This window comes from Uranotaenia lowii, chromosome 2 (genome assembly GCF_029784155.1).
Source record: "Uranotaenia lowii strain MFRU-FL chromosome 2, ASM2978415v1, whole genome shotgun sequence".
NCBI lineage: Eukaryota > Metazoa > Arthropoda > Insecta > Diptera > Culicidae > Uranotaenia > Uranotaenia lowii.
Window position 1 is genome coordinate 431,997,619 of NC_073692.1, and position 26,101 is coordinate 432,023,719.

Below are 26,101 nucleotides of genomic sequence, written 5' to 3' on the forward strand. Positions count from 1 at the left end.
ATAGTGTGATAGTTGATCTATCTAACGCAAAAAAATTTGATCAAAAAATATCATCAGAGTAAAAAGTTATGAACGTTCAAAGTCGAAGTGACAGTGCGCGTGCATCCAATTTCTATACAATAATGAACGGTGCTGTATCAGTTCTAGAAATTATAATTTTGTTTCCGGCTGAAAAGGGAAAAGAAATACCGTGAAAGCACCAATGGCCGCGCAGTACCAATGGCCGCGCACTTTCAACTTTAATCATAATTTTCTCCGGAATTCAACAACGAAAATTTCTATGTTTGGCATTTTCTGATACCTATGCTATGTATCTTTCACTTGCCATACTAGAAATAAATTTATTCTGCCTTTTGAGGTCAGGAAAAAATAAAAACAAATATCGTTTTTGCCGGATGCCATTTTGTCTGTTGTCCTTAGCAAGTGAGCTATGTGGGTTCATTTTTGTAATTCAGTTTTTTGTGTTGAATTAGAGCACTTTGGCAAAAATTTTCGAACGTAAATTATTTGTGGCTGTGTAATGAATGAATTGTGAAAAAAAAGTGAACAGTTTGAAGGTTCTGTTGCGGAAAAAATGACAATTTTGTTATGCACGGCCATTGGTACACTTGATTTTTTTAATGTTTCTATCCCCGCGCACGGAAAGTCTTCTAGGGTAAATGATCTTGAGCGGAACTAGTCGAAATCTGATCTTGAGCGGAACCATTTACTTTTCCTAAGATCTAGGCAATGATTGTTTATTAATCTTATCAAAATGTTGAAAAAACACTTTTTCAAGATCTTTTCATACAAGCACTGACATTTTTGCTAAAATTTATTAACTGAAATAACACAGAAAGAAAAATGTAAACTTACATTACACTTTTTCGTATCATCGCCGCAGAAAATATGAAAAAGAGTATAGCATCTTGACATTTGCGATGAAATTAACTTGCAATTTCATGTAAATATCAGTGTCACAACCTTCGTCCGTATTTTGTTGTAATTGTTCGTGTGCTGTTTGCTTCTGATCCAGTTGGAACCTTCTCCCGGACGTGAAGGCACGGAATTATTCAATAAGGTAAGTGAAGATTTATTGAAATACCTTTTTGAGAAGCAATTACAACGTCGATTAACTTGTTCCATTTGTTGTTTTTCAGAAATTCGACAGCATTCGATATCCTCCGGCACCTGTCATCGTTTCCGTCGCTTAGAGAATCGGAAAACATCAACCGGCGTTTCGAAACAGTGAATAGTTTCAGTGTGTAATATTCAATTTGTTAACTTGTTCATATTAGCTGTAGTATTTGTGTTCGAAAATAAATGTATTGTAAACGAGAAACTCGATTTTTTTTTCTTATTGGATAAATAGCCATACCAAAGAGTGACATTGGAAATGTAAACCTACAGTAAACAAAGCAGTTGAATGCGATGGGAAGTTTACATGAATCAAGCAGTGTTGTTGCGTGTTAATACCCGATTCCTTTCTACCCATGCTATCGCATGTAATGTTACATGGATTTTTCTAAGTGTGAATGTTATTAGAAGATTTAAAAACCCACTCATTTCTGCTGCAAATTTCATCAAATTACGCTGATTTTGAACGTCAATTTATGTCACCCTTCACCGTTATAAACTAATTCTTAATGAATAAAATGGTAGAAAAACTTATAAAAAAGCATTACTCGGGTTTTTGCAACAAGTTTTCTATCAAAATATCAATTTATGGCGAAGTTTTTAAAAGTAAAATATGATCTTGAGTGGAACCATCTTCGATCTTGAGCGGAACTACTAGCTTCCGAAATAAACCGCTAGGTGCGCTGCCTTATGCCTAATGTCTCACACGCGATTTTAACCCCTGAATGTATGCAGCACCTTTGTATATTTTTTATTGTATCAGCTTAAGGAAAGAAAAGATATAAAATTAAGTTCGAATGGAACAAAAATTAATAAATTGGTGTAACAGCGTACCAAAGGCACAAAAAAAGTTTATTTTTTGTTGGTACAAGAAATGTGTTTTTTATTCATTCTTTCAGAGGGACGACGGGAAGGAGGAGGAAGGCTTGCATACATATTTTTGGCATAATTCGAGAACTAATGAAGCCAACAAAGTTAAGTCATTATTTCAGAATAAGAATCAATCTTCATTGCCATTACTATTCGTACTTTAAGAAGTATCTAGCTTTCATTTAAAGAGGTTGTTTTAGAAGTTGAAATTCCAATTGAAAACGATTTACTACCTAATAAACTAAAACTCAAATTGATTTTTACACGCATATTCCTTCACATTTCACGAAATTTTGAGGAAACTTTTATTTTATAACTTTTTTTTTTATATTTACAGATTTCATAGATTTTTTGAATTTTGAATGGATTTCCATAATTATAATTATTTGGTTTCTTACTTTGAATTAGAAAAGTATGAAAAGATTTCCATCGTAAACTGATTTTTTCCAAATGAAATATAAAAATGACTCTATTTATCATTAATTTCTTATGAAATTAAAGGAATAAAGGGAATAAAAAAACACAAAAACAGATTTTTTTCTCAAAAACATTGATTTAGAGCAATGTACAGTTTTTTTTTTGAAAAATCTGTAATTTAAGGCACCTTCTTTTGTATTATTGACTTTGTCGTTGACTTCAAAAGATGTTCGGGACAAAATGACCCTAAACACGCACATTCAAATAATCAATCAAATATACTAACGAATTTAATTTTTGAGATTAAAAAAACCAAAATTTGAGTTTAGAGAATCGATTCTTTCAAAATAGGATACAGTGAATCAAAGTGAAAATTTGACTTCTTTAAGGTGGAAATAAATTTGAACGGATATTTTGAGAACAACTTTGGAACGCTAAGTTTCATTTTTTACGTAAAAACATTAATTTTTGAACTTTAAAATCTTCAAAGATGAAATTTAATTGAAGTTTTCTCAGTTACACAAGTATTAGGAATAAGAGCTATTAAAGATGTTGACAGAAGAAAATGGTTCCGCTCAAGATCATATTTTAGTTCCGCTCAAGATCAGCGTAGTTCCGCTCAAGATCAGAATTCTTACTTCAGTAAAACAGCTCTAGAGTTATTAGGATTTACTCTAAAATTTTCTAAAAATCATCATTAGCAAGCAGAAACCAAGATCTTTCCGCTGAACCGAAAAAAATTTTGATCGGATATAATCCATAGCCTTACCGCTTGATCAACTTATCCGAGTTGCGTAGAATCGAGCCAATTAGTTCCGCTCAAGATCATTTACCCTAGTATTTATCAGCAGTTAAACGTAGAGAAGTTTCTTCGGAAGTTCACAAAAGTTGCATAAGATTCACAGGTAAGCTTTCCAATCAATGTTTTCCATCATATAACCGGCTGAAAAAACACAATTTTTAAAAACAATATCAGAAGAAACGATTATCTAATGAAAATGGCTACAAAGTGTTGGAAATTTGAGGTTAGATAGCAATTCTGATCTGTTTAGTTTTAGTTGGTCAATTTTTCCGTGGATTTTCAGACAGCACGCCGAATGTGTGATGATTTATCGGAATCGGAACCGAAAACATTGTTCCAAAACATCTTCCGGCAAAATAATGCTCTGTAAAAATGGCGTCTCATACAAATTCAGCACCAGACTAGTTTCACAAGCAATGGAGACAAATCGGTGTTTGATGTGTGAATCATAAAATGCCTTACCTGAGAATATTCACAATGAGCCTGAGAGCCATGTAAATAACATTTTAAACTGTTAGGATACCTTATTTACTGTTTAAACCCTAATTAAGACGTGCGCGGCCATTGGTACACTTGTGAGCGGCGATTGGTACAAACAACATATGCGTGCGCGGCCATTGGTGCACCGACACTTGTTACAAAATCCCGTTTTTTGTGGCGTTGCAATGAAAAATTTCTCCCTTTTAAATTTTTCCCTTAAAGTACGTAAGTTTTACTACATGTGAGTGCTTTTCTTTCCAGAATCGCACAAAACATAATTTTTGTACGGCACAAAGAACATCCATCATAGCTTAAATGCGCGGCCATTGGTGCTTTCACGGTATAAGCATCTGGACTAACAAGGTAAGGTGCACAGAAGTTTCAAACACGCGCCAAGTTATGCGGAAGTTTATTGTAATCGCTATATGTATAGGACTAACAAATATCTTTTAAATTATAAACCATTCAAACTCGTTTGAGGATCGAAATAAGACTAAATAAGCGAAACTAATTTGATTCCCTCGAGTATTCAGCTATACATGATCTCTATAAGGTAACTTGTTTAACCCCTGTGTGCGTTGCAAAAAACTTATTTACGAAAAACTAAAATCAAATGTTAAAGAAAATCTTTTCTTAAGGAGTGTATCGAAAATAAGTTATAAACACATTTTTTTCATTGTATTGATTTTATTGATGATTCAAACAAAGAAACAGTTCGGAAGTGTTTGAAAAAGCTTATTCTTACAGTTTATAAAAGAAATACAAGTAAAAAAGTTATTATTGGTAATATTCTCGGACTTTCGACTTGACGCGTTTCATTAGGTTTTGTACAGCTGATTGCTCACACTTCTTGGCCGCAGCGTTCCAATTTTTCTTGTAAACCGCCATGGTCCTGTTTGCCTTACCATCCTTCTTGAAAAACTCTCTTGACGATAGCCCAATATCGTTCTATGGGTCGAAGCTGGGGGCAGTTTGGTGGGTTAATATCTTTCTCAATGAAATCTACATCGTTATCCTCAAACCACCTAAGAGTGGATTTAGCGTGGTGGGCTGACACCAAATCCGGCCATAGCAATGGTGGAGTCGTATGTTCCTTATATAGTGGCAGCAACCTTTTCTGCAAGCACTCCTTTTGGTAGATATCGGTATTTATTGTTCCTTTTGTAAAGAAACTCGCCGATTTCAATCCGCAGGAGCAGATTGTCTGCCACACAAGCACTTTCTGGCCAAATTTTTGCACCTCAATCGACTTCTCGTGGTCACTCACAAACTCCCCAATAGCTGCAGTGTAGAATTGTGGTCCCGGAAGAGTACTGGAATCCTCTTTTACATAAGTTTGATCGTCCATGAGAATGCACGCATCTGGCTTCTGCAAAATCCGATGATACAGCTTCCAGGCTCTGGTTTTGGCTCGTGATTTTGTCAGCCGTTTGTTTGGACACTTTCTGCTTCTTGTATTTCTTCAGGTTTTTCCGCTTCTTAATTCCAGGGTTGCTAGCGATTTTTGGTTTTGAATTTCCAAAGTTTTTCCCGGTTTTTCCCAGATTTTTTCCCGGTTATAAATGATGATTTTTCCATTTATTATACTTGTTTTTTAATATGAAATCATGGTGAATAAAAAAATTCAATGTAAAGGTTGGTGATGAATAAAAAAATTCAATGTAATTACTAATAATTGTATCCCCAAACTTGTCAACCGGTTAGAAATCATGACAAATACTTCGGCGTCTTTTAACACGTTGTCTTTTCCTATCAAATTGACAGGTTTTCATATTTTTTTAAAACAAATTTAACAAATTGACATCTTTTCGTTGTTTTGCTTCACAATTTTGCAAAAAAAAGTTCAGTTAAATTGATCTTGAAACTATAATGAACTTTTCAGCCACTGTGAAATTTTCTAGAATTTTTATAGAATTCTTGAAAACTAAAAGTATAGTTTATATAGAAATATGTAAAAAATATACATTGAAAAATAATACCAAATCAGTTTGTCAACTTGAATGGGGATTTGTCTTACAAAACTCAAAATCATCAGATTGCAGGAAGTTATTTTCTGAATGCAGTTATATTTTTTTGTACTAATCCAAAGACATGTTTTAGAAAAAAAATTGTTTATCCTCCCAATACAAAACAATGAATAATTTTAGTAATGCTCTAGTCATTTGAACCAAAGATTCATGAAAATATAGAAAAACATGTGTAAGACAGGGCTGAACTTAACTCATTTGAATGTAAAAAATTATTTAGTATCATGGTTAAAAAATTAGATTTCAATAGGAGCGTTCTTTGATACAATTTTTACATAAGACATATATCTATCTATGCTTGAATTTAAAACTAAACACTTGCGGCGATATAATACTTCGTTTCTCAGGACAATTCAAACAAATTACACAACAACAACAACACCATTGAAAAACTTTTTTTCCTGGGAAAAAAGAGGTGTAACTCTGCTGAAAAAGGTCTCACGCTGCCTAATTATTTGCTTCTTGCATAAAATAATTTAACTTTGGGGGTTCTCGTAAATTAAATAATTTAATGAAATTTGTATATCGAACACTGAATCATAAGCTTGAAACCACTATAAGTGAGGGAACAGCACAAAACCTCTTTAAACGAGAGTGTAAAACCATTATAAACTAAAGTCATTTTCCTGACTAGCCCAAGGAAATTAGAGGAAACAACAGTTTTGTATTGAAGTTTTGACACCAAAAGGATGTTGGGATACCAAAGAGCAAATATCCACAGTTCCATATTGAAACTCTCTCGAGAAAACTTCGAACTGATGCATCAACTAGTTTCTTATAAATCAGTGGATTTTTATTAAATACTCATCGAATAGCTGCATTTCTAGATCACTTTAATGCATATGTAGTTTGCTGACCCTCTATTAAAGAGAACCTGCACGCTCCTTGTTTTAAACTCAAAATTAAGTAGTTTTGGTTCAAAACAGCACTTCAGTTGCAGCCCTCAACTTTGAGTAAGACTGAGCAAACGCAAAAACTAAGTTCTGACTGGCATACTCAAACCTAAGTTCGAAAGCGAGTTCCATTTTTTGAACTTTCTTTATGCCTATATTCGTAGCTACCCAAAATGCAGTTCTCGCAGCCGAACTCGCTAAGTGCTTTCAGTTCAACACACGCGAGGAGAGTTCAATTTTTAGTTCATTAGATCGATCTCAGTTTTGCTCCTTCGCCGAAGGAAAAATGGGATTAGTTTGAGTTCGCAATTCGAACTTCCTTTTGAACCATCGCAAGGAGGAAAAAAGGAACTCAACTTTAGTTCATACAATCGAACTATGATTTGACCACGGTCAAACAGCACTTCAGTGGCAGCCCTCAGCTTTGAGTTTGATTGGGCAATAGCGAAACTAAGTTCTGACAAGCATACTCAAAACTAAGTTCAAAAGCGAGTACCATTTTTTGAACCGTTTTTTATGCCCTTGTTCGTAGCTACCTGAAATGCGGCTCGGCAAAAATGGCACGAATGGGATTAGTTTTGAGTTCGCAGTTCGAACTGCATTTTGAACAATCGCGAGGAGGAAAAAGGGTACTTAACTTTAAGTTCATAGAATCGAACTATGTTTTGAACCTCGGTCGTACTTAATTTTGAGTTTAAAAAAAGGAGCGTGTGGTTAAGTTAAAAACCTCTTAAAGCGAGAAAAAAAAAAGTTTAGTCGATTGTTTACTAAGAACGAAAATAAGCGTTTATGAGATAAATCTATGTCGAGACTGTCCAAAATCACTCTTAAATTTAGAAATAATACTAAAACGTTTTGAAATTCCGTAAAAGAAATTCAAACATGACCATTTTCCCGGTGAGGGGCCGAAATTCCCGGTTTTTATCCAGGTTTCCCGGTCTAACGATGAAATTTCAAAGTTTTTCCCGGTATTCCCGGTTCGCTAGCAACCCTGTAATTCGCTGTACCATTCCGATCGATGTCCTAGCTTTTTTGCCAAATCCCGTATGGACATCGATCGATTTCGGTTGATGAGGTCGATTACCTTACGGTCCAGATTTGGGTTAGATGGTCCTGGTTTTCTGCCTCTTCCTGGCAAATCATCGAACGTATAGTGTTCCCCGAACTTGTGATGGATTTTACGCTCGCCGGATGAATGCCGAAACGTTTCGCCACTTCATTCATCGAGATGCCCTTCTCTCGCATCCAAGTGTACACACGAATTTTACCTTCTTTTTTTAGTCGCGACATTTTGGGAAAAACGAATGTTTCAAACGTAAACAAAGCGCTGGTTCACTCTTGACAGATCAAGATGCTACATACAGGTGAGCACAGTTGTGCGCGTTCACGCGTTAGTAAGTAGAAGGCCCAAATATGCTTATAGTTAATTTTCGATACACTTCTTAAATAAAAAAAACTTTATTTTATATCCATTTAGTGTTGGGTTCAAATAAAAGTTTTGAATTGCAAAATCCATCCGTTTTTCCGCTCTAGCAGAAAATGTTGGTTGCAGTTATCTTAAAATAATAGAACATTAAATTATGATTCGTGGGCATTATCTGTTTTCATAATATGTGCTCAATTTCATTTGCACAGCACTTGAAAATTCCCAAAATGAAACATCATCGGGAAGCATTTCTACCGCAAACTGAAACGCGAAGCAGGAAGGATTGGGTTGATGATTAATACGTCCAAGACGAAGTACATGCTGGCCTGCGGATCCGAGACCGACCGAACCCGCTTGTCCAGTAATAACAAGGTCACGATCGACGGCAACGAGCTGGAGATAGTCGAAGACTTTGTCTATCTCGGCTCACTGGTGACCGCAGACAATGACACCAGCCGTGAGATCCGGAGGCGAATTATCAGCGGAAGTCGTGCCTACTATGGACTCCACAAGCAACTGCGGTCGAGAAGACTTAGCCCTCGCACAAAGTGTAACCTGTATACGACGCTTATTAGACCGGTTGTTCTCTACGGGCACGAGACATGGATATTGCTCGAGGAGGACCTGCGTACACTCGGAGTATTCGAGCGACGAGTGTTAAGAACCATCTTTGGCGGCGTACAGGAGAACGGAATGTGGAGGCGAAGGATGAACCACGAGCTCGCGCGACTCTACGGCGAACCCAGTACCCAGAAGGTGGTGAAAGCTGGCCGGATACGCTGGGCGGGACATGTTGCGAGAATGCCGGACGACTGTCCTGCAAAACAGGTGTTCGCTACGAATCCGGTAGGAACAAGACGAGCGGGGGCGCAACGAGCGAGGTGGTTAGACCAAGTGGAGCGTGATCTGGCGAACGTGGGGTGCCCGAGAAATTGGAGAACGGTTGCCATGGACCGAGTGAATTTTAGGAATTATGTTCGTCAAGTTATGTCGTAAGACGGAATACTATGTAAATAAAATAAAATAAACGGGCAGCATTTCCGGAACCTGATTGTTGAAGAAAGTAAAAAGAAAAGTATAAACAAATTTTTTTGGTTATGTTAAATTCATCACAACTTACGTTCCAACACATATATTTCCCATCAAAGTAAAACTTCATAATTGCTCTGTAGAAGTAACAACCCAAGCAACCCAAGCAGTTCGGATTGCACTGAACAAAGGTTCCAAAGGGAATTGATACCGAATTTTCTCGAATGCGAACATGATAGTTACAAAAACTTCCTCAAATAGCCTTCCATGGACTTGAAGTTCCAAGAAGTTCCTCAAATAGCCTTTTTTGTGACATGTCAATCGCATCCATTAGTATAGAAGTTACAAACTGGGTCTCAAATAGCCTTCCATGGACTTAAAGTTACAAGAAGTTCCTCAAATAGCCTTCTTTGGCTTGGGAACTCACCCTAGAGTTGAACATGACACAAACAAGTGTAACACATTGTGAACCATTATAATACCATTTAATCTTCAAAAATTTTTAAATGAGAAATACATAAATGCCAAAAAAAAAATATATGAAATGAAAATACACAAAATAACAATAGAAAATGTTTTTTTAGATAGTCCTAGTAAAAAACAATAGGCTATACTAAACAAAAACTAAGGTCAAAAAGGCGCATAAGCATTCTTATGAGTAATATGTGGTGATATGTGATATGGAGCAAATTCTGATTCATTATAAGAGTTCGTTCTAAAACATTTCATACCTATAAATATAAAGCCATGCGATCTAGATTCCGATGGATTTTCGATGATAAAATTCTCACTTGCTCTCCTTTTTTGTAACAATTTATCTTCAGTAGTTGATAAAATAAAGTTCAACTTGTTGAAAAACCTTTCTGATGCAGCCAAATATCGCTTGATTAATTTATTTAATCAATTCTTGGAGCCTAGGATTGCCTTGCTTTGCTGTCTTCAGAGATACAAATGGCGTACGACAAACGTGAGCAAATGGCTTCAGTGTTTCTAGACATATAGGAGGCTTTTGATGCAGTCTCAATAGAAGTTTTTCTCAGACAAGTTGCACTCCCGAGGTCTGCCTCCTCTATTGAACAACATCATATACAGCTTGCTTTGTGAGAAACATTTGAACTTTGCTCACGGAGATATTGCAGTTAGAAGAACCTCTTACATGGGCCTCCCGCAGGGTTCATGTTTAAGTCCACTTTTGTACAACTTTTACGTAAGTGACATCGACAGTTGTCTCTCTGAAGGCTGCACTCTAAGACAACTTGCAGATGACGGCGTGGTGTCTGTCACAGGATCTTCCGAGTCTCATCTGCACAGACCTTTACAAGATACTTCAGACAGATTGTCTTCCTGGGCTTTTGGGGCTTGGGATTGAGTGTTCCCCTCAGAAAACGGAGATGGTTGTTTTCTCTAAGAAACATAGACCTGCTTTACCTAAGCTTCAAATCCTAGGCAGAACGATCGCTTTCTTCTGTATCTTGGGGTTTGGTTTGATTCCAAGTGTACTTGGAGAGCCCATATTGAGTATCTGAAAGGAAAATGCCAACAAAGAATCAATTTTCTCCGATCAATCACTGGCACCTGGTGGGGTGCCATCCAGAAGATCTTTTGAAATTATATCTAACAATTATTCTCTCAATGACGGAATAAAGTAGCTTCTGTTTCCAGTCAGCTGCCAAAACTCACCTCATCAAACTCTCGTTTATGCATGCTATATGCTCTCAACACACAACACGAGTCTTGAAGTTTTGGCAGGTATACTCCCACTAAAAGATCGATCCAAATTATTATCACTCCGATTCCTCATCAGGTGTGAGATCATGAACCCATTGGTGATCGTAAAGTTTGGAAGGCTACTTGAGCAAAATTTTCAAACCAGATTAATGTCTCTATAACATGTCCGATTGAACTGAAATTTAGCATAGGTCATTTATGGCCCAATAAACGAAATGAACACTAGACTGAGTCAATTTGAGGTCATTTGGACTTTTCTGTTTATATGGGAAATATAGGTACATTTCCTCCTGACTACAAAACATCAAACATTTACGCGGCATCGGGGATATTCTCACATTTTCCCAATTGAGCTTTTCCGAAAGCAGGTATGAAAAGCTGAAAAAACCTTGTTGTCGTAATTTTTCTTCATCTATTATTAAGTTCCTATCTTTCAACAACAGTTCATCAGGAACAGTTCAAAATTTCAGCGATAGATTATTCAAAACTATTATTAAATGCTCAACTCGGTAATTCTTAGCGATAGCATATTATGGCATCACACATGGTCGGACCACGTGGTAAAGTTGCCTTCCCAAGATACAGAACTTTGTTGATCGTTAGGAATACAAAATGGGTATACCTGTAAAGAAACAGTTAAAAAACAATGTTAAGTCTTAAAATTATTGACAAGAAACAATGATTTCATTGACAGTTAGAGGTAATTATAATTATGCTTCGAGTAATTCATTCAAAAAATGTAAGAATTAAGTTATTTAAAATCTTTTTTTTAAATCCTCGACTATTTCGTGATTTTCACAAAAACCGTTCAAGCGTAACATATTCTAGTGAAATGACTGAACGTTTTCCTGTTGAATTGTTACAAAATTTAATTATTTAAAAGTTTTATTATCATTCGTTCGACCTATGGAAGAAAAACAGCTTGAACGTGTATAGGCACCACAGCTTATGCGCATGCCGCGCTCCGACTCCGATGACTCGTTCGCAAATCTTTGCTTTTTAGAAACACCGGCATCGGCGGCATATGAACTGTCTGGAAGCTTTGGGGGAGAACAGTCTCATTCGTCATCTGCTAGCGTTCGGAAGTATCTTTTCCGCTGTCCGACTACCGTTTGTGTGAGTGTATTTGCAGAAAAAAAACCGGCATTCCAACCATTCGAGAGGCTACCCATCGAGGCTTGATATAGTATTAGCTGACTTTACGAAAGGTAATTGTTTAATCTATTGTTTTATAATTGTCTTTCGCCATGTTTTTTTTTCTTTATTGCTGTCGCTGCATTATGTGGTACATTTTTCCTCATTTCACAACCTCCTTCGATTTCTTCATTAACACATAATTACTAAGTCAATCGATTTTCTTCAAATAGAGTAAGGTGGGGTAAAAGTACGAGTCGGGTAAAAGTACGTTTTGAGATTATTACAAACCGAAAAAAGTAAAATTCAAAACTCCGGCGTGGATTGATAGTGATTTGGACTGCCTACATCCAGACATAATTTTTATCTGGAAAAATTGAAATCACTCCCAAAAATGAGGTAAAGCAGATTTTTTGCCCAAATGATGTAATATTTAAAATAACGGCAAACATGTTTGAGTAATCAAAATTCTGGCTTTCAATGAAAGTCTTAAATTATCTGTTTAGTTGTTTTCAACCACTAGCAAATGCCGAAGAGAGAATTTGATTAATATGTCTCCGTTTTGCACAATAAACTGTGAATCACAAGAAGCCTTGAAGGGGCAAAAGTACGAACTGCAAATGGGGCAAAAGTACGAATGATATACAGGGTCTACTGAAGCAAATCTGAACGGAAAGTTTTAACTTCTTTCTAAAATTCACTGGGAACAGCAGCGCATGTTTTTGATTCTACAAAGACTTGCTTGCGCGAAAAATTGCTCAAATACGATGAGAACTGGATTACGTAAACCTGTTGAATATGGAAAATTATTGGAGAGCTCCAAATTCGCGCAGGTTGTTCCCCCATGTATGGGATTTGTGTCAAAAGCGAACACAGAAGTTACTGCTGTAAGCAAGATTGATATAAAATAATTTTACTTCTGACTTCATGCAGAATTGTGGAATTTTGAATGGTCGTACTTTTACCCCACGTCATTCGAACTTTTGCCCCAGAGGTGGGGTAAAAGTACGTTTCGATAGCAGTTAGGCATTTTCACTACTGCTATCAAATGCGACGATCGATTATCTTCGTAATTTTTTAGAAGAGAGATAAAAGTCTAAGGAATCCAATGCTGTTCTTGGTTTTTTGGAAAAACAACTGCAAAATTTTCCAAAAATGGGATAGCACTAAGGTCGTACTTTTACCCCACCATACTCTATGGATTTTCTGGCTAATGGGTTGCTATGATGAACCACAACCTAAGTGCCATTGTTGTAGCCAAGGGACTCGAGGCAAAAGTTTTGAGATCACTTGAAGTGAAAACCATTCCTCTCAAGTTGGGTTTTTTTTTCGATAGTCGCATACCTTTGCACCATGGCAGCCAAAGAGTGTCGATAGACAGACAGCTAGTTGTTGGCAGGAAGTAGCAATTATTGTACCATTTTTACTATCCACTAGCTTTGCGGGACGATCGCAGCGATTGCTCTCGAGCGCTAGTTGCCATTTTGTTTGCAATAAGCTGTCGCGGTTTGTGCCTTTTGCTAAAACAGCACGTCACAGTCAAAGTCATTGATGGCGATCTATCGTCGAAGCTTCTAGATTCTGCTTCAGCTCACGAGAGAAGAAAAGCAAAACATCTCGCACAAAATGATCAATGTACCCTTTTATGGGTTTCGAACTTTTTCTAACATTTAACTGATAACGTTAAACCAGACATTGATCGAAGCAACGAAAAAAAGAGTTCTCACGGTTCAAGGCTAAACCGAAACTGGTTCACATGCAAGTAATTTTTGACATACATTGGTAGTAAATATTACACGACCGCATACCGGCCAAATCATATGGTAAACCGGCTATCGAAGTGAAATGGAAACACCGGGGCAAGACCGCCGAGCGTGATGATTAATCGCGAGAATACGGTGGAAAAAAAAAGTTCAAAGTAATAAAAAAGACCGGTTACGCTATCTGTTGTGCGAATGCTTCGAATCACGAATAGAAACACCGTAAACTTGCACTTTCCAAAGCACTTTTTTTTTCTTGCTCATACATGTAAGGTTCATCAAACCGTGTTGGGAGAGTACGGTGATTTCATTACCAAGGCAGCCATCTAAAACAGCTGGTCCGTGACTGGAAGTTTACTGCCTATCACATCGGTTCGCATAATTACGCAATTCGATGCAACAACGGTGGACGCGAACAAATTGTAAAACCTACTGATCCAAAACGGATGCATGGAAGGGATGGAACCAAGAGAAGTGAAGGGGAATCGAAAACCTGTTCCCTGGCTAGGAACAGATACGATGACACAGCGTTAATTTGATGTTAACACGTGTTCGATTGCAATAGAATAAATTTTATGAAATGATGATGGCAAATTATCACAAATTGGTAATACTCCTTCATCAAGTTAAAATTAATATTCTTGTTGTTCAAGAAACAATCAGTAAAAAGAGTCAACAGTGGTTTCAAGATTCTGTAAAGACTGTTTTAGCTTGAATCAGACCTAGATGAAAAAAAAAATGCAAATTTCAATTACCTAACTAGAATTCCATATCTGAATTGAATCTTTTATAGAAAAGTGCCTATGTGTTACGTATATTCAGCTAGGAATAAATCAAGTGCTAATTCACAAAATCGTGTCCTTGGATAATTTAAGAGTAATTTGTAATAGGAAAATAATTTCTTTCACTTCGCCCCATATTTTTCTAGCATTAAAACATCTTCATCATGCCAGTCCCAGAGCTCCAGAAGCCAGCGCCCAAGTTCGCCGGAACCGCCGTCATCGATGGTGCGTTCAAGGAGATCAAACTCGAAGACTACGCCGGCAAGTACCTGGTTCTGTTCTTCTACCCGTTGGACTTTACCTTCGTGTGCCCGACCGAGATTATCGCTTTCTCGGATCGCGTAGAGGAGTTCAAGAAGATTGGCTGCGAGGTGATTGGAGTGTCGACCGATAGCCACTTCACACATCTGGCCTGGATTAATACCCCACGCAAACAGGGAGGATTGGGCAGCCTCGGAATCCCCCTGTTGGCGGACAAATCGATGAAGATTTCCCGCGACTACGGAGTGCTGCAGGAGGAGAGCGGAATTCCATTCCGTGGCCTGTTCATCATCGACGGAAAGCAAAACCTGCGACAAGTGACCGTCAACGATCTGCCCGTAGGACGCAGCGTCGATGAGACCATCCGTCTGGTGCAGGCATTCCAGTTCACCGATGAGCACGGTGAGGTTTGCCCGGCCAACTGGAAACCCGGTTCGAAAACCATGGTCGCCGATCCACACAAATCCAAGGAGTATTTCGACGCCGCTAACTAAATCAGAAGCTACTAGGTAGTGATAAGTGTAACACCCAATAGTTGAGCATAACCAGTACTGACACTAAACCAACTACATTCTTGTAATAGGCCCTATACATTGGGCATTAAATGTTTCGTTTGTTTTCATACGCAAATCAATCTAAACGTTAGAAAGTTAAGATCCACAACCAGCCTGGAGCTAGAAGTTTTAAAAACTCACAAAAATATCTGGAGCAAGTGTGCCGTTGAAAATCTCTGTGAGCAATAAAGAAAAAGTATTGTTTTCTACACCTTACGTTATTTGTTTTAATTTGCGCACTAAATTTTAATTTTGTGAAAGAAAAAACCAAGGAAACATTGATAACGATGTTTTTTTTACAATTCGTTTATTTGAAACGGCTCGTACCGTAGGTTTCAAAGAGCCAATGTCTGGTGTGTGTAATTACATTTTAAAGTTTTCGATAGATTTAGATATAGTGAAAAAGAAAGTAGTAGTTATAAACGGAGATCAATAGCCTTGAGAAAGAGGTAGATTTCGAGCATGTAATCAATGTCTATCGCAGCTAATACATCTCTCACTGGGGTGTTGGGTGGTTTTCCTCGGGCCCGAAGGGAGTCTATTAAATTCGCCCTGGCGACAAGGTGGTCCTCACACGACCAAACAATATGCTCGATGTCATGGTAACCTTGACCACAACCACATAAAATGCTGCCAGCAAGATTAAAACGATAGAGTAACGCGTTTAAGGAACAATGATTGGACATGAGACGGGAAAATACTCGAAAGATAACGATGTTCTCCATACAAACATCCGTCCAAAAAAGAATGAAATTGTCTGTTTGGCGATAATGAACTTCATTTTCAAACCGGCACCATTTTTGATCGCGTGAATCGATTTCGATGAAACTTGGTCAGGTACTAGATCAAACATTTTTACGTTTTTGGACCAAATTTCAAGATTTTTCAAAGAAAATTGTCATTGATACAGCTAATATAGTGAAGCAATTCACAATTTCTCTTTTTTTACTAGAATACTTTATTTATTTATTATTATTAAATCAACAGATCATATATTAATTCAAATGATATTTAAAAATTAAGAGACTAACTACAAATACAAATCTACACTGTACTTTGAACACTAAGAATTCTTCTTCGGAAAATAACCCTCGAAACGCCAAAATCAAAATGCTCTGAGAAGCGATTAAAAGTTTTGATGACGCCAAATATTGCAGAGTTGGCCCCGTAATTGTTTAGTTTAACAGGAACGAAGAGCTGAAGATCCCGATTCCTCAAACCACGAGGTCGGACGCTAAGTGGAAGAAGTGCGGGAGAGTCGATTCTTGACGAAAGCAGATTAGCGACGAAAGACGCACGAGTGACGGTCCTGCGGGCTTGCAGCGTGTCGGTGTCGATCAGGCGGCAGCGGCTTTCGTAGCTGGGAAGTCGAAAAGGGTCTTGCCAGTCTAAGCATCAAAGGGCATACCTCAAAAAACGTCGTTGGATGGCTTCGATGTAATAAGAACCGTGTTGATAATACGAGCACCAAACCGCAGAAGCATATTCAAGGATCGATCGAACCAGACTACAGTAAAGACTCTTTAGGCAGTAGATGACCTTAAAGACCTTCGTCATGCGGAAAAGAAGACCCAGGCTTCTGGAGGCCTTGTCAGCTATATAGTTGGTGTGATTCTTAAAATCCAGCCGCACGTCAAAGATCACACGGTTTAAAGGTAGGCGATTGGCATCACACCAGGAGTCAAAGAGGTTAAACTGGTTCTGCAGGAAGTTCACATCTTGGGGGCCATTGATAGAGTAGTACAGCTTCAAGTCGTCGGCATACGCTAATTTTGGTCCATCGAGAAGTTGCAGCACGTCATTGAAGTAGATTAGGAATACTAACGGCCCTAAATGACTTCCCTGAGGCACGCCTGATAAAGCTGAGAACTGCTTGGAAAAACAGTTACACGTACGAACTGTCAATTTACGTCCAGTAAGGTAACTGCGGAACCAGCCAATAAGAGATCCACAAAATACTAAACGCGCGAGCTTTCCGATGGCAATATCATGGTTCACCTTGTCGAATACGGCAGACAGATCGGTATAGATGGCATCAGTTTGGGATTTATTTGCAAAACTTTCATACACAAACGAGGTAAAGGTCAGTAAGTTAGTTGTAGTTGAGCGTTGAGGCATAAATCCATGCTGGTCGTTGGAGAAGTTATGCTTGCAGAACATGAAAATGGGATCTAAAACCACCAATTCGAAAAGTTTGGCTATAGCACACAGAGCTGAAATTCCTCGGTAATTTCATTCTTTTTTGAACGCAACTGTATATCGCCGCCGATCGTGGCCTAGAAGATAGCGTTCAAATCTTCTAAGCCCCTGAAGTCATAAGATCGAATTTCGGTTACGACACACATAGTACCCTTTCTGTGGTCTGGTGGTTTAAGCATTTGTGAGATGCTAGCCATCAGTATCCTTGACAGATATACGCCTTTAAATTAAGTAAACTAGATCTCTTCAGAGAAACATGGTGGCATGAGGTGTAACTTTTATAAATTTTATAGTGGATTCTGTTCAAATTAATTCTCGCGAGAGTGAAGTGGATGCGATGCAGTAAACGATGACCAAAACTTACTTCTCAAGATGGCTTACTAAACTTCTCTATACCTGGTTAAAGGATTTTTTCAAAAGACCCTAGAAATCGAGATTCAGAAACGTAAGTGGAGATGGATTGGGCGCACGCTGCTATGAGATGAGAACGAGGCACTTGAACGGAATCCAGAAGGACATCGAAGGAGTGGCAGACCCAGAAACTCGTGGCGGCGTGACCTAGTCGCCGAAATCCGAACTGTCGACGAGAATCTTGACTGGGACCAAGTGAAGACGCTGACTCCGAATCGTCGACAGTGGAGGTCTTTTACCACGGCCCTATGCGCCGGGCAATAGCCGCGGGATCATTAAGTAAATAAGTAAGTTTCCACCTCATTTTCTTTTCTAGCGTCTACTTCTTCAGCTAGTTCGATGGTATAACAAAAAGTTAAAAAAAATCAATTAAAATCCCATTGATGAATTTAATTGCCCTTTCAACAGCACGCGATAGATAACGCAGACGTGAGCGAAGTCTTGTAGTAAATTTTATTCATTCTTGACTTTCCTATCGTACGCGCCTTTTGATAATGACCTGCTCACGCTCTGTGTTACGTAACGAATCATGGTTGTTGTTGTTGTTATCTGCACTCACCTACATCACAGCTGACGTTCGTTGCCTGTATTCTAGCAATTGAAAATGTTTTCAGGATCAAAATTTTGAGTGTTTTTTTTTAATTTATAAAAAGTGCTTAAAAATGAAGGAACTACAGAATTACAACATACGATGAAAGCAAAAAACTTCATTTCAACTTTTTAGTTAAAATATTTTACCGCCTCCAGCTTTTTTTCAACGATGTTGACGAATAAATTTTTTGTCAGTGTTCGAACAATGGAGTCATGGAATTTCGTTTTGTTCTGTTTTGGAAGATAACATTTATGGAAATGCTGCTTCGCTTACTTTATATTTTAATCGAAAATGTAGGTGCACCGAATGACCGCATCGTCATTGGAAACATTTCAAGGAATTAGATATTTTCAGCCCGAAAGATTCTTACCTTCTTTCCAGCTTTATCAAAACTTTAAACTGAAGCCCGGTCCCATAGCCATCTGTCTTGATTCAGCATAAGTTCCGCCAAGGTGGAATCCAGCGTTCTCAGCAACTGCGTCGTCCCCCTAAAAAATTTAAAAAAATGATTCTTTGTTTTTAAATGTAACCAATATATTTCTTACCAATTTCTTGAATTCTCCTCCACCACTCGGTGGCTTAGGACTGGAAGCCAGAGCTTTCTTCAATCCGAGTTCACTCTTGGCCGGCCAGGTGGGGAACATAGCGGGATCAATGGGCAAAGGAAGTTCCTTGAAGTAGCTGTGCTTGAGCGCAACTTCGGCCGTGAGTCGTTGCTTGGGATCAAAGGTCAGTAAGCCCTGCAGAAGCGATATTCCCAGCTCACTAGTTTGATGGGCAAACCGTTTGCGCAAATTGGATACCGGATATTCAGTGAAGGTCATCTTCTGGACAGCCGGAAGCTGATTATAGCCAGGCCATATTTTCTCGTTTGGTGTGCCCAACTCTTTAAAAATGCGATTCAATTGATCAAGTTCAGTTTTACCGGGAAACAGAGCGCTCATCGCAAGAAACTCTGCGAAAATACACCCCACTGACCAGATATCGATTGGGGTGGAGTATTCTTTACAACAAAGCAGTAATTCAGGAGCACGGTACCACAAAGTGACCACAATCGAAGTGTAAGCTTTCAATGGAGAACCGTATTCACGTGCCAGTCCGAAATCTCCCACTTTGAGAATGCCTTTGTGAGAAAGTAGCAGGTTGGATGTTTTCAGATCGCGATGCAATATCCAATTGTCGTGCAGATGAGCTACAGCTCGCAACAGCTGCTGTGTAAGACATTTTACCTCACCCGGAAGGAAAACTTGTTTTTTGTGCTTCATCGTTTCCATCAGAGATTTCAAGTCATGCTCAACGTAATCCATGACGATAAATATTTTATCCATGTTACTGCCAACAACAATTTCCCGCACAGTTACAATGTTTGGATGTTGTCCCTTTAGAAGAGTATTGATTTCTCTCAACGAAGTTATCGGGAATCCTTCCTTTTCTTTTTCCATCTTCAAACGTTTAAGAGCAACAATCTCTTCAGTACGTTTATCTTTTGCTCTGTAGACCACTCCATAGGTGCCTTCCTCAATTCGATTGAGACATTGGAACTCCTCCACCGATCGGCAGCCTTGAATCCCTGGCAAATAGGGAGGGAGTTCCTCTTCTTCAATTTGCATTACAGGCGATTTTGGCTCATCTTTCTCACGCGTGTTACTCTTACGATTATCATCGGACTCCCGATCAGATCGAGGTGAATCACTTCGACTGCTTCCGTGACGTCTACGAGGACTTCTCGAACGACTACGGCTAGACAGCGAACCGGAACGCGAACGAGTTGATCGTGACTGAGAACGTGATCGATTTCGATTACGATAACGTGATATCGATCTCGAACGTGATCTTGGACTGCGGCGATCTCGGTCAGATTTTTCCAAATCTCCAACCGACAGTGGGCTTTCTGGAGCCTTTTCATCATCATCCGTCCCTTCTCTTGAATCTTCCGAACCGCTGGTTGATGAAGAAGTATCCGAATTAGTCTCGTCTTCATCATCGTCCGTTGCATCATCTTTGTCTGAATGATCGGAATCAGCTCGCTTCTTGGATTTCTTCTTCTTTTTCTTTTTGTTGCCTTCTACACTTTCCATATCTTCATCATCGTCCTCCTCTAGCAGAAGCTTGCTCTTTTTCTCAACAGGGGAGTCAGATGAGACAGACGAATTTTTCTTCTGTTCCTTCCGGATTTGTCGCCTGATTTCAAGTTCATCTCGTGCAGCTTCCTTTCGTCGAGCCATCTCTCTTTCTGCTTCCAGAAGTTTAGCTCTTCTTTCATCGTGTTCTTTGCTCTTAACTTCGGCTACAATCTTTTTCGAAGGGTTATCTTCCTCGAATTCGGGACTTTCAACCACTTCTACAGTTTCGGTAACTTCCGTGACCTCTTTTCGTTCCCGATGTCGATGATGATAGTGATGTTTTTCCTTCCGATTCTCGCTGGCATGTTCATCTGTTGTCTGCTGCTGCTGTTTACTCGAATCATATTTATTCTTTTTATTCAATAAGCGTGTTCTCAGGTCCTCCAAGAGTTTATCTGGATCATCTTTTTCAACGTCTTTCCTTCGCTCTCGATCTTTTTCGTAATATTCGCGTTCCCGTTCTTTCTTGCTTTGATAGGTCTCACGCATTTCTCCATAGAACGGATTCATCTCATAGCGGCCATCTCTCGAAGAGTGATGTCCATGATAACGTTCCTTTTCTTGAGCTTGACCTCCTGCACGGTCTCCTCTTCCACTGCGATGTTGCGATTCTTTGTTGTACCGATTTTCGCGATCCCTACTTCGTTCCCCACTGGCACTGGTGCTGGTAGCAGCTCTTGCACCACTACTGCTACTTCCAGCATAGTCCCCTGCCGGACGCCTAGAGGATGAACCGGTTTCGGCAGTAGACGTGCTATAGTGGCGACTTCCACTTCCGGATGATGACGAAGGGTGATGTCGATGATGGTCGCGAGAATGTTTTGATTTCTTTTCTCTTCGTTTCGACGAACTGTAGTAATACCGCCCTGCAGAAGATTGGGGCGGTTTGATGTCCAGCGAATCAGCCGTTTCCTCTTCACCTCCACTGAAAGAGTAGAACCAGGAAAAAAAATCGATCCGGCATTTGTTTACAATCACTTCTCAATTCTGACTCACCTGAATCTGTCCGGGCTGATTAACTGGCCATCTTCACTTTGATCACTCGCACTCATAGCGCAGATTGTACTTTGCAACTTCGATTTCCGAAATCGACGAGATTGAAACGTTAAATTTTAGTAGTTTTTATAAAAATTAACAAATTTTCAGCCGATAAAACGTTGGGAAAACGCATCGATTTCGATTTACCAAAATACGGGGGTCGTCCTAAAACTACGTCTGGCGTTTAAACTTCAAGGAAACACTGAGAAAAAATGTAAATTGAAAATTGGTAAATTTATCTGTTAAAGCGTTAAGCGAGTTCAATATCATTTTTTTTTAATTTACCATGGTTTGCAGAATCGCAGGGTCTATAGTCTTCTTCTTCTTCTTTCTACTGCTGGACCGCCTGCTGTTTGGGCCGCAGTCCAAGGGGGGAAGGGCCAGTGGCAAAGACTATATGCCCTGTTTTCATTGATTTTACGGATTAAAGGTCGATATTTGCTTTGCGTACAAAATCTGCGATTTGCTTGTAGAGCGTGATGTTTTTTGATTTGAAGAGGTCCTGGATATTTGCATATTTGCCATCAAAGTCGTACTGTGATCTCAAAGCTGTGAACCTGGGACATTCCATTATTACACGCAGCGAAAAGATTTTTTATTTCAAAGGAAAGTGCCGCAAAAACAAAGGATTTTTTCCTTTGATTTTGGGATAAATAAAAATTCCTTTGATTCAAAGGCATTTTCCTTTGTTTCAAAGAATTTTTCTTTTGAAAAAACTTTGAATCAAAATATTAATGCTTTGAAACAAAAAACAGTTCCATTTGATGCAAAATTGTTCTCGTTTGCTACAATGTAATTAATGGCGTATTTTTTTTTGATTCCGGATTTGGCTCTAAAACCGTCAGAATAAAAAAGCAAGTTTCGGGTTTCGAGTTATTCCATACGTAGGTGTGCGTGAGAACGAGCGCAATGTTTACATGCAGCTGTCATTTTGTTCTCCCTTCTGGATTTCTTCATTCGGTTCTTCACATCCGGATTGCCGTTTTTCGTGTCCGGATTGCACTGGACTGCAGATAGTACGATTTTGCTTGGCTGAGAGGTTCAAAATCGCGGCAATAATCATTTGCCCGTTCATTATTTCAACTGTTTTGTTTTCAGCCAAAAACAGCTGTTTAATGTTTTGACAACAACGTTGAGAGTATTGGTGAACTTCTCGCAAAACTGACTTTTTACTCAGGGCGACTCCGTCCCTTTTTCGAGCGAACCTAGGTTGCCTCTCGAGCAATAAATGAGCACGATGACAGCAGTTAGAGCGAACCTAGGTTGCCTCTAGTTTGCCTCCAGGTGAAAAAAAAATACGGTATAAGATTTAGATTTAAAAGGATTGGTTCATTGAACCATTTTCCTTTTATTTCAATTGGAAGAAATATTTTCTGTTGTCCCGAAGTTCCTATTAGGAATTTTGAATAATAAAAAGAAAGAATTTACATTTTAAATTCATTTTTATTCACAAAATTAACACTAACACTGGTTCACTATAATTGAATCATCCGGTCCTAATTTTGGCCTGAGGGCATTCTTCTTGGGCCTCTCAATAGACTTCTGGAAGCAGCTCCGATTGCTAGCTTTAGTGGTCATCCGACTGATGGTGATTACCGCTGAAGATCGGGCCGAAGATAATCAGACCGCTGGATTTGGGGCCGTGGTCCTGTAAAAATGCAAGAGTTTATATAAAATCTTAAATATTCACTTTTTGATTAATGGATTAACACACACTTACCATTCTTCATCCTGAATCCTCCTGAAGCTATCTCTGATTCACTAGTTTTGATTTTCAACACAACCGGACAAACTTTATTCGAAATTCGGTTCTTGCTCAATCCTAAATATCTTCTAAGTTTAAAATTTCAATTTAAAGAAATTATTCCTTTCTATTGAAAACTATTTTCTTTGGTTGAAAGAAAATTTACTTTGTTTTAAACGAAATGTGCAATTGAACAAATTTCTTTTGAATCAAAGAATGTGTTTAAAATCAAAATCCAAAATTATTCAGTTCAAAAAATTAATTCTTTCTTTCAAAAATTATTCATTTGAATCAAAACGATAGTTCATTGGTTCAAAGAAAACAGGAGTTTGATTAAAAAAACTGAATGTTTTGAATCAAAGTCAGTTTTGTTTTGTATCAAAATCCAAGTTTTCTCTGCGTGTACATGATTAGCGGTTTCTACTATACACGCAGCGAAAAGTAGTACCATTGGGTGGTATGAAAAAACCTTAGTAATTGCTTTTGCTACACTGAATCGAGCAGTCGAGCAGTCGCTTAAAGCAATTGCTTCGGTTGTTATGAATAAAGTTTTTCTTGACAGCTGTTTTCTCAGTCAGGAGCTTTTACTTTTAGAACAAGCTAGTTTGGTATGAATAAAGCTCAAATCTGAAGCAATTGCTCGACAAATCTCATAGCAATTGCTTTATTTTCTAAGCATGCTCGGTAGCAGACTTTTCCAATAAAAAATTCTTTAATAACGTCATGAACTTATCAAATTAGCAATATTTCACTTCAAAACAGTTCAAAAAGGTATTTTCAACATGGATAAAGAAAAGTCGAAGTGATAACCCAACTTTTTTCATATTCCTGTCGTTGTATAAAATCATTCGACTAAGATGACAATAAACAAATCAATTAGTAAATATTTCAAATTAAAAAAAATCCGGCTATAGTGGAAGAAGTCCCAATTGGCTCAAAGTAAGAAATAAATTGTAATAATTTAAAACATTATACAGATCTCTCATTTTTATATAATTTTTTATAATCCTAAGATTTAAAAAAAAATCTAAATTAAAATGCGCGCCTATTGCCAATTTTTTTTTTATACATCGGATTATCCCGATCCGAATACATGTGGGAGAGCTTATGATAAATATTAAAGTTAGGTCATTTTTTGTTTGACAATATTCGAATATGTATTCATTTTTCTTTAAACAACAACATACGAGCACGCATTAACAAAAAAAATCCGGTCGTTCTTACACGCACCACCCGCTTCGTCGACTTCAAGGCTACTTTAGCCGTACTTTTCAATTTTCTGATCGTCTTCTTTCATTTTACTTTAGAAAACTTCAGATTCTGCTGGTTGGATAGTTCATTTTTCGAAGCAAAAGCTATGTTCTAAGACTTTAGTACACATCCGCTAAGCAAATGTTTATTCATACCAAACTAAGCAAATGCTTTGGACTTTTGCTTTGATTGATTTCGAGCAAAGTAAAAGCTACCGAAGCAATTGCTAAACCTTATTCATACCACTAATTGAACTAAAAAATATACATCTTTGATTCAAAAACCTTGTGTACATTAAAACAAAATCCAATTTCCTTGATTCAAGTAAATTTTATATTGAACCGAACTTTTTTCCCATAAAACCAATGTTCCGAATTTTTAAATCAAAATATTTAATTTGAATTCAAAGAATTTTTTTTTAACTCAGAATCAAAGTAAAAGTTCATTGTTTTAGATGAATTTTCTTTTGAACCAAAGTAATTTTTCGTCAAACAGTCGACACATCTTCATTATTAGCTTCTGTTAGGTGAACGGGTCGGCGAGAAGCTTTCCCGACAACCAGCCAGACCTATTCATTTTCTCCGGAATCTTCCTGCCGCGCAACCACCAGACAGCACCGAAATCACAAGACGTACCCGGCGTAGGAAAGTTTCGACAGCTTTGAGAGGACAAACGACAGTGGACTCTTAGGTAGGCCTTAAAAATTAATTTAATTTCAAATAAACCGTCTAAGTAACAAAATTTTTCAGGGCAATCATTCATCAAACTAATTGGAAGAGGTAACTGTATACCGACTGTTCCGGTCCTCCAACTATGCGGTTGCAATCGCTTCGGGCCGATCCAAGAAGACTCAACATCTGGCGCCGAAACCCTTCATCAGTTGTTCGGGTGCAAACAAACATCGTCCAGTAAGTACTTTTCATGCAATGTATGCAAATAATTTTAATTTTTTTAATTGCATTATATTTAGCTTAATGTCGTTTTTTTAAAGCTTCATAACAAACCGTATTATGTGTTCTCTTCTTTGTTTTCAGATGAACCGGTTCAAGAACTCTTATCCTGTGGAAAATCGATAATCTAAATGAAGTACTTTAAGAGAAATAAAATGTTTTTATTATAATTGATTTCTTTTTATTTCTAATAGGATAAAAAATATAATGCAGTACTAGAATTCTTAGAAACCAAACATAGATTTGAAAAACAAATACTTTTAAATTGAAACCCAAATACCTTTAGAATAAAGATAAATTTCATAAAACTAAACGAAAAGGTTTTTGAATTAAAAGCATTTAATTATTTGGAACAAAGAAAAAGTTTCGATTCAAAGGAAAGCATTTCTTCGAAACAAAAGAAAATGCATTTGAATCAAAGGAATTTTTATTTGTCCCAAAATCAAAGGAAAAAATCCTTTGTTTTTGCGGCACTTTCCTTTGAAACTAAATTCTATTTTTCTGCGTGTACTAC

General features: G+C 38.0%; 2 protein-coding genes and 1 long non-coding RNA gene across 3 annotated transcripts; 2 read left to right on the forward strand and 1 right to left on the reverse strand.

Moving 5' to 3' along the window:
* The first annotated feature begins 11,817 nt into the window (after positions 1–11,817).
* LOC129745104 (peroxiredoxin 1) lies at positions 11,818–15,495 on the forward strand. Its single transcript, XM_055737942.1, has 2 exons — positions 11,818–11,996; positions 14,611–15,495. Exon 2 carries the CDS (start codon positions 14,629–14,631, stop codon positions 15,217–15,219), a length of 591 nt encoding a protein of 196 aa, XP_055593917.1. The 5' UTR covers positions 11,818–11,996; positions 14,611–14,628; the 3' UTR covers positions 15,220–15,495.
* Positions 15,496–18,745: 3,250 nt separating this feature from the next.
* LOC129744785 (serine/threonine-protein kinase PITSLRE) lies at positions 18,746–21,815 on the reverse strand. Its single transcript, XM_055737486.1, has 3 exons — positions 21,601–21,815; positions 19,027–21,529; positions 18,746–18,969 (listed from the first exon to the last, which is right to left on the reverse strand). Exons 1-3 carry the CDS (start codon positions 21,654–21,656, stop codon positions 18,868–18,870), a joined length of 2,661 nt encoding a protein of 886 aa, XP_055593461.1. The 5' UTR covers positions 21,657–21,815; the 3' UTR covers positions 18,746–18,867.
* A 3,110-nt stretch (positions 21,816–24,925) lies between these two features.
* On the forward strand, positions 24,926–25,734 carry LOC129749579 (uncharacterized). Its single transcript, XR_008738089.1, has 3 exons — positions 24,926–25,327; positions 25,387–25,545; positions 25,672–25,734. It is a non-coding gene; the product is annotated as an uncharacterized LOC129749579 (long non-coding RNA).
* The last annotated feature ends 367 nt before the right edge of the window (positions 25,735–26,101 follow it).

Excerpts from the sequence above, each read along its gene's own strand:
- LOC129745104 (XM_055737942.1), top strand. The coding sequence starts at position 14,629 with ATGCCAGTCCCAGAGCTCCAGAAGCCAGCGCCCAAGTTCGCCGGAACC.
- LOC129744785 (XM_055737486.1), bottom strand. The coding sequence starts at position 21,656 with ATGAGTGCGAGTGATCAAAGTGAAGATGGCCAGTTAATCAGCCCGGAC. Across the intron at positions 21,530-21,600 it reads ATCAGCCCGGACAGATTCAG|TGGAGGTGAAGAGGAAACGG; the intron begins GTGAGTCAGAAT and ends CTACTCTTTCAG. Across the intron at positions 18,970-19,026 it reads GAGGAGAATTCAAGAAATTG|GGGGACGACGCAGTTGCTGA; the intron begins GTAAGAAATATA and ends TAAATTTTTTAG.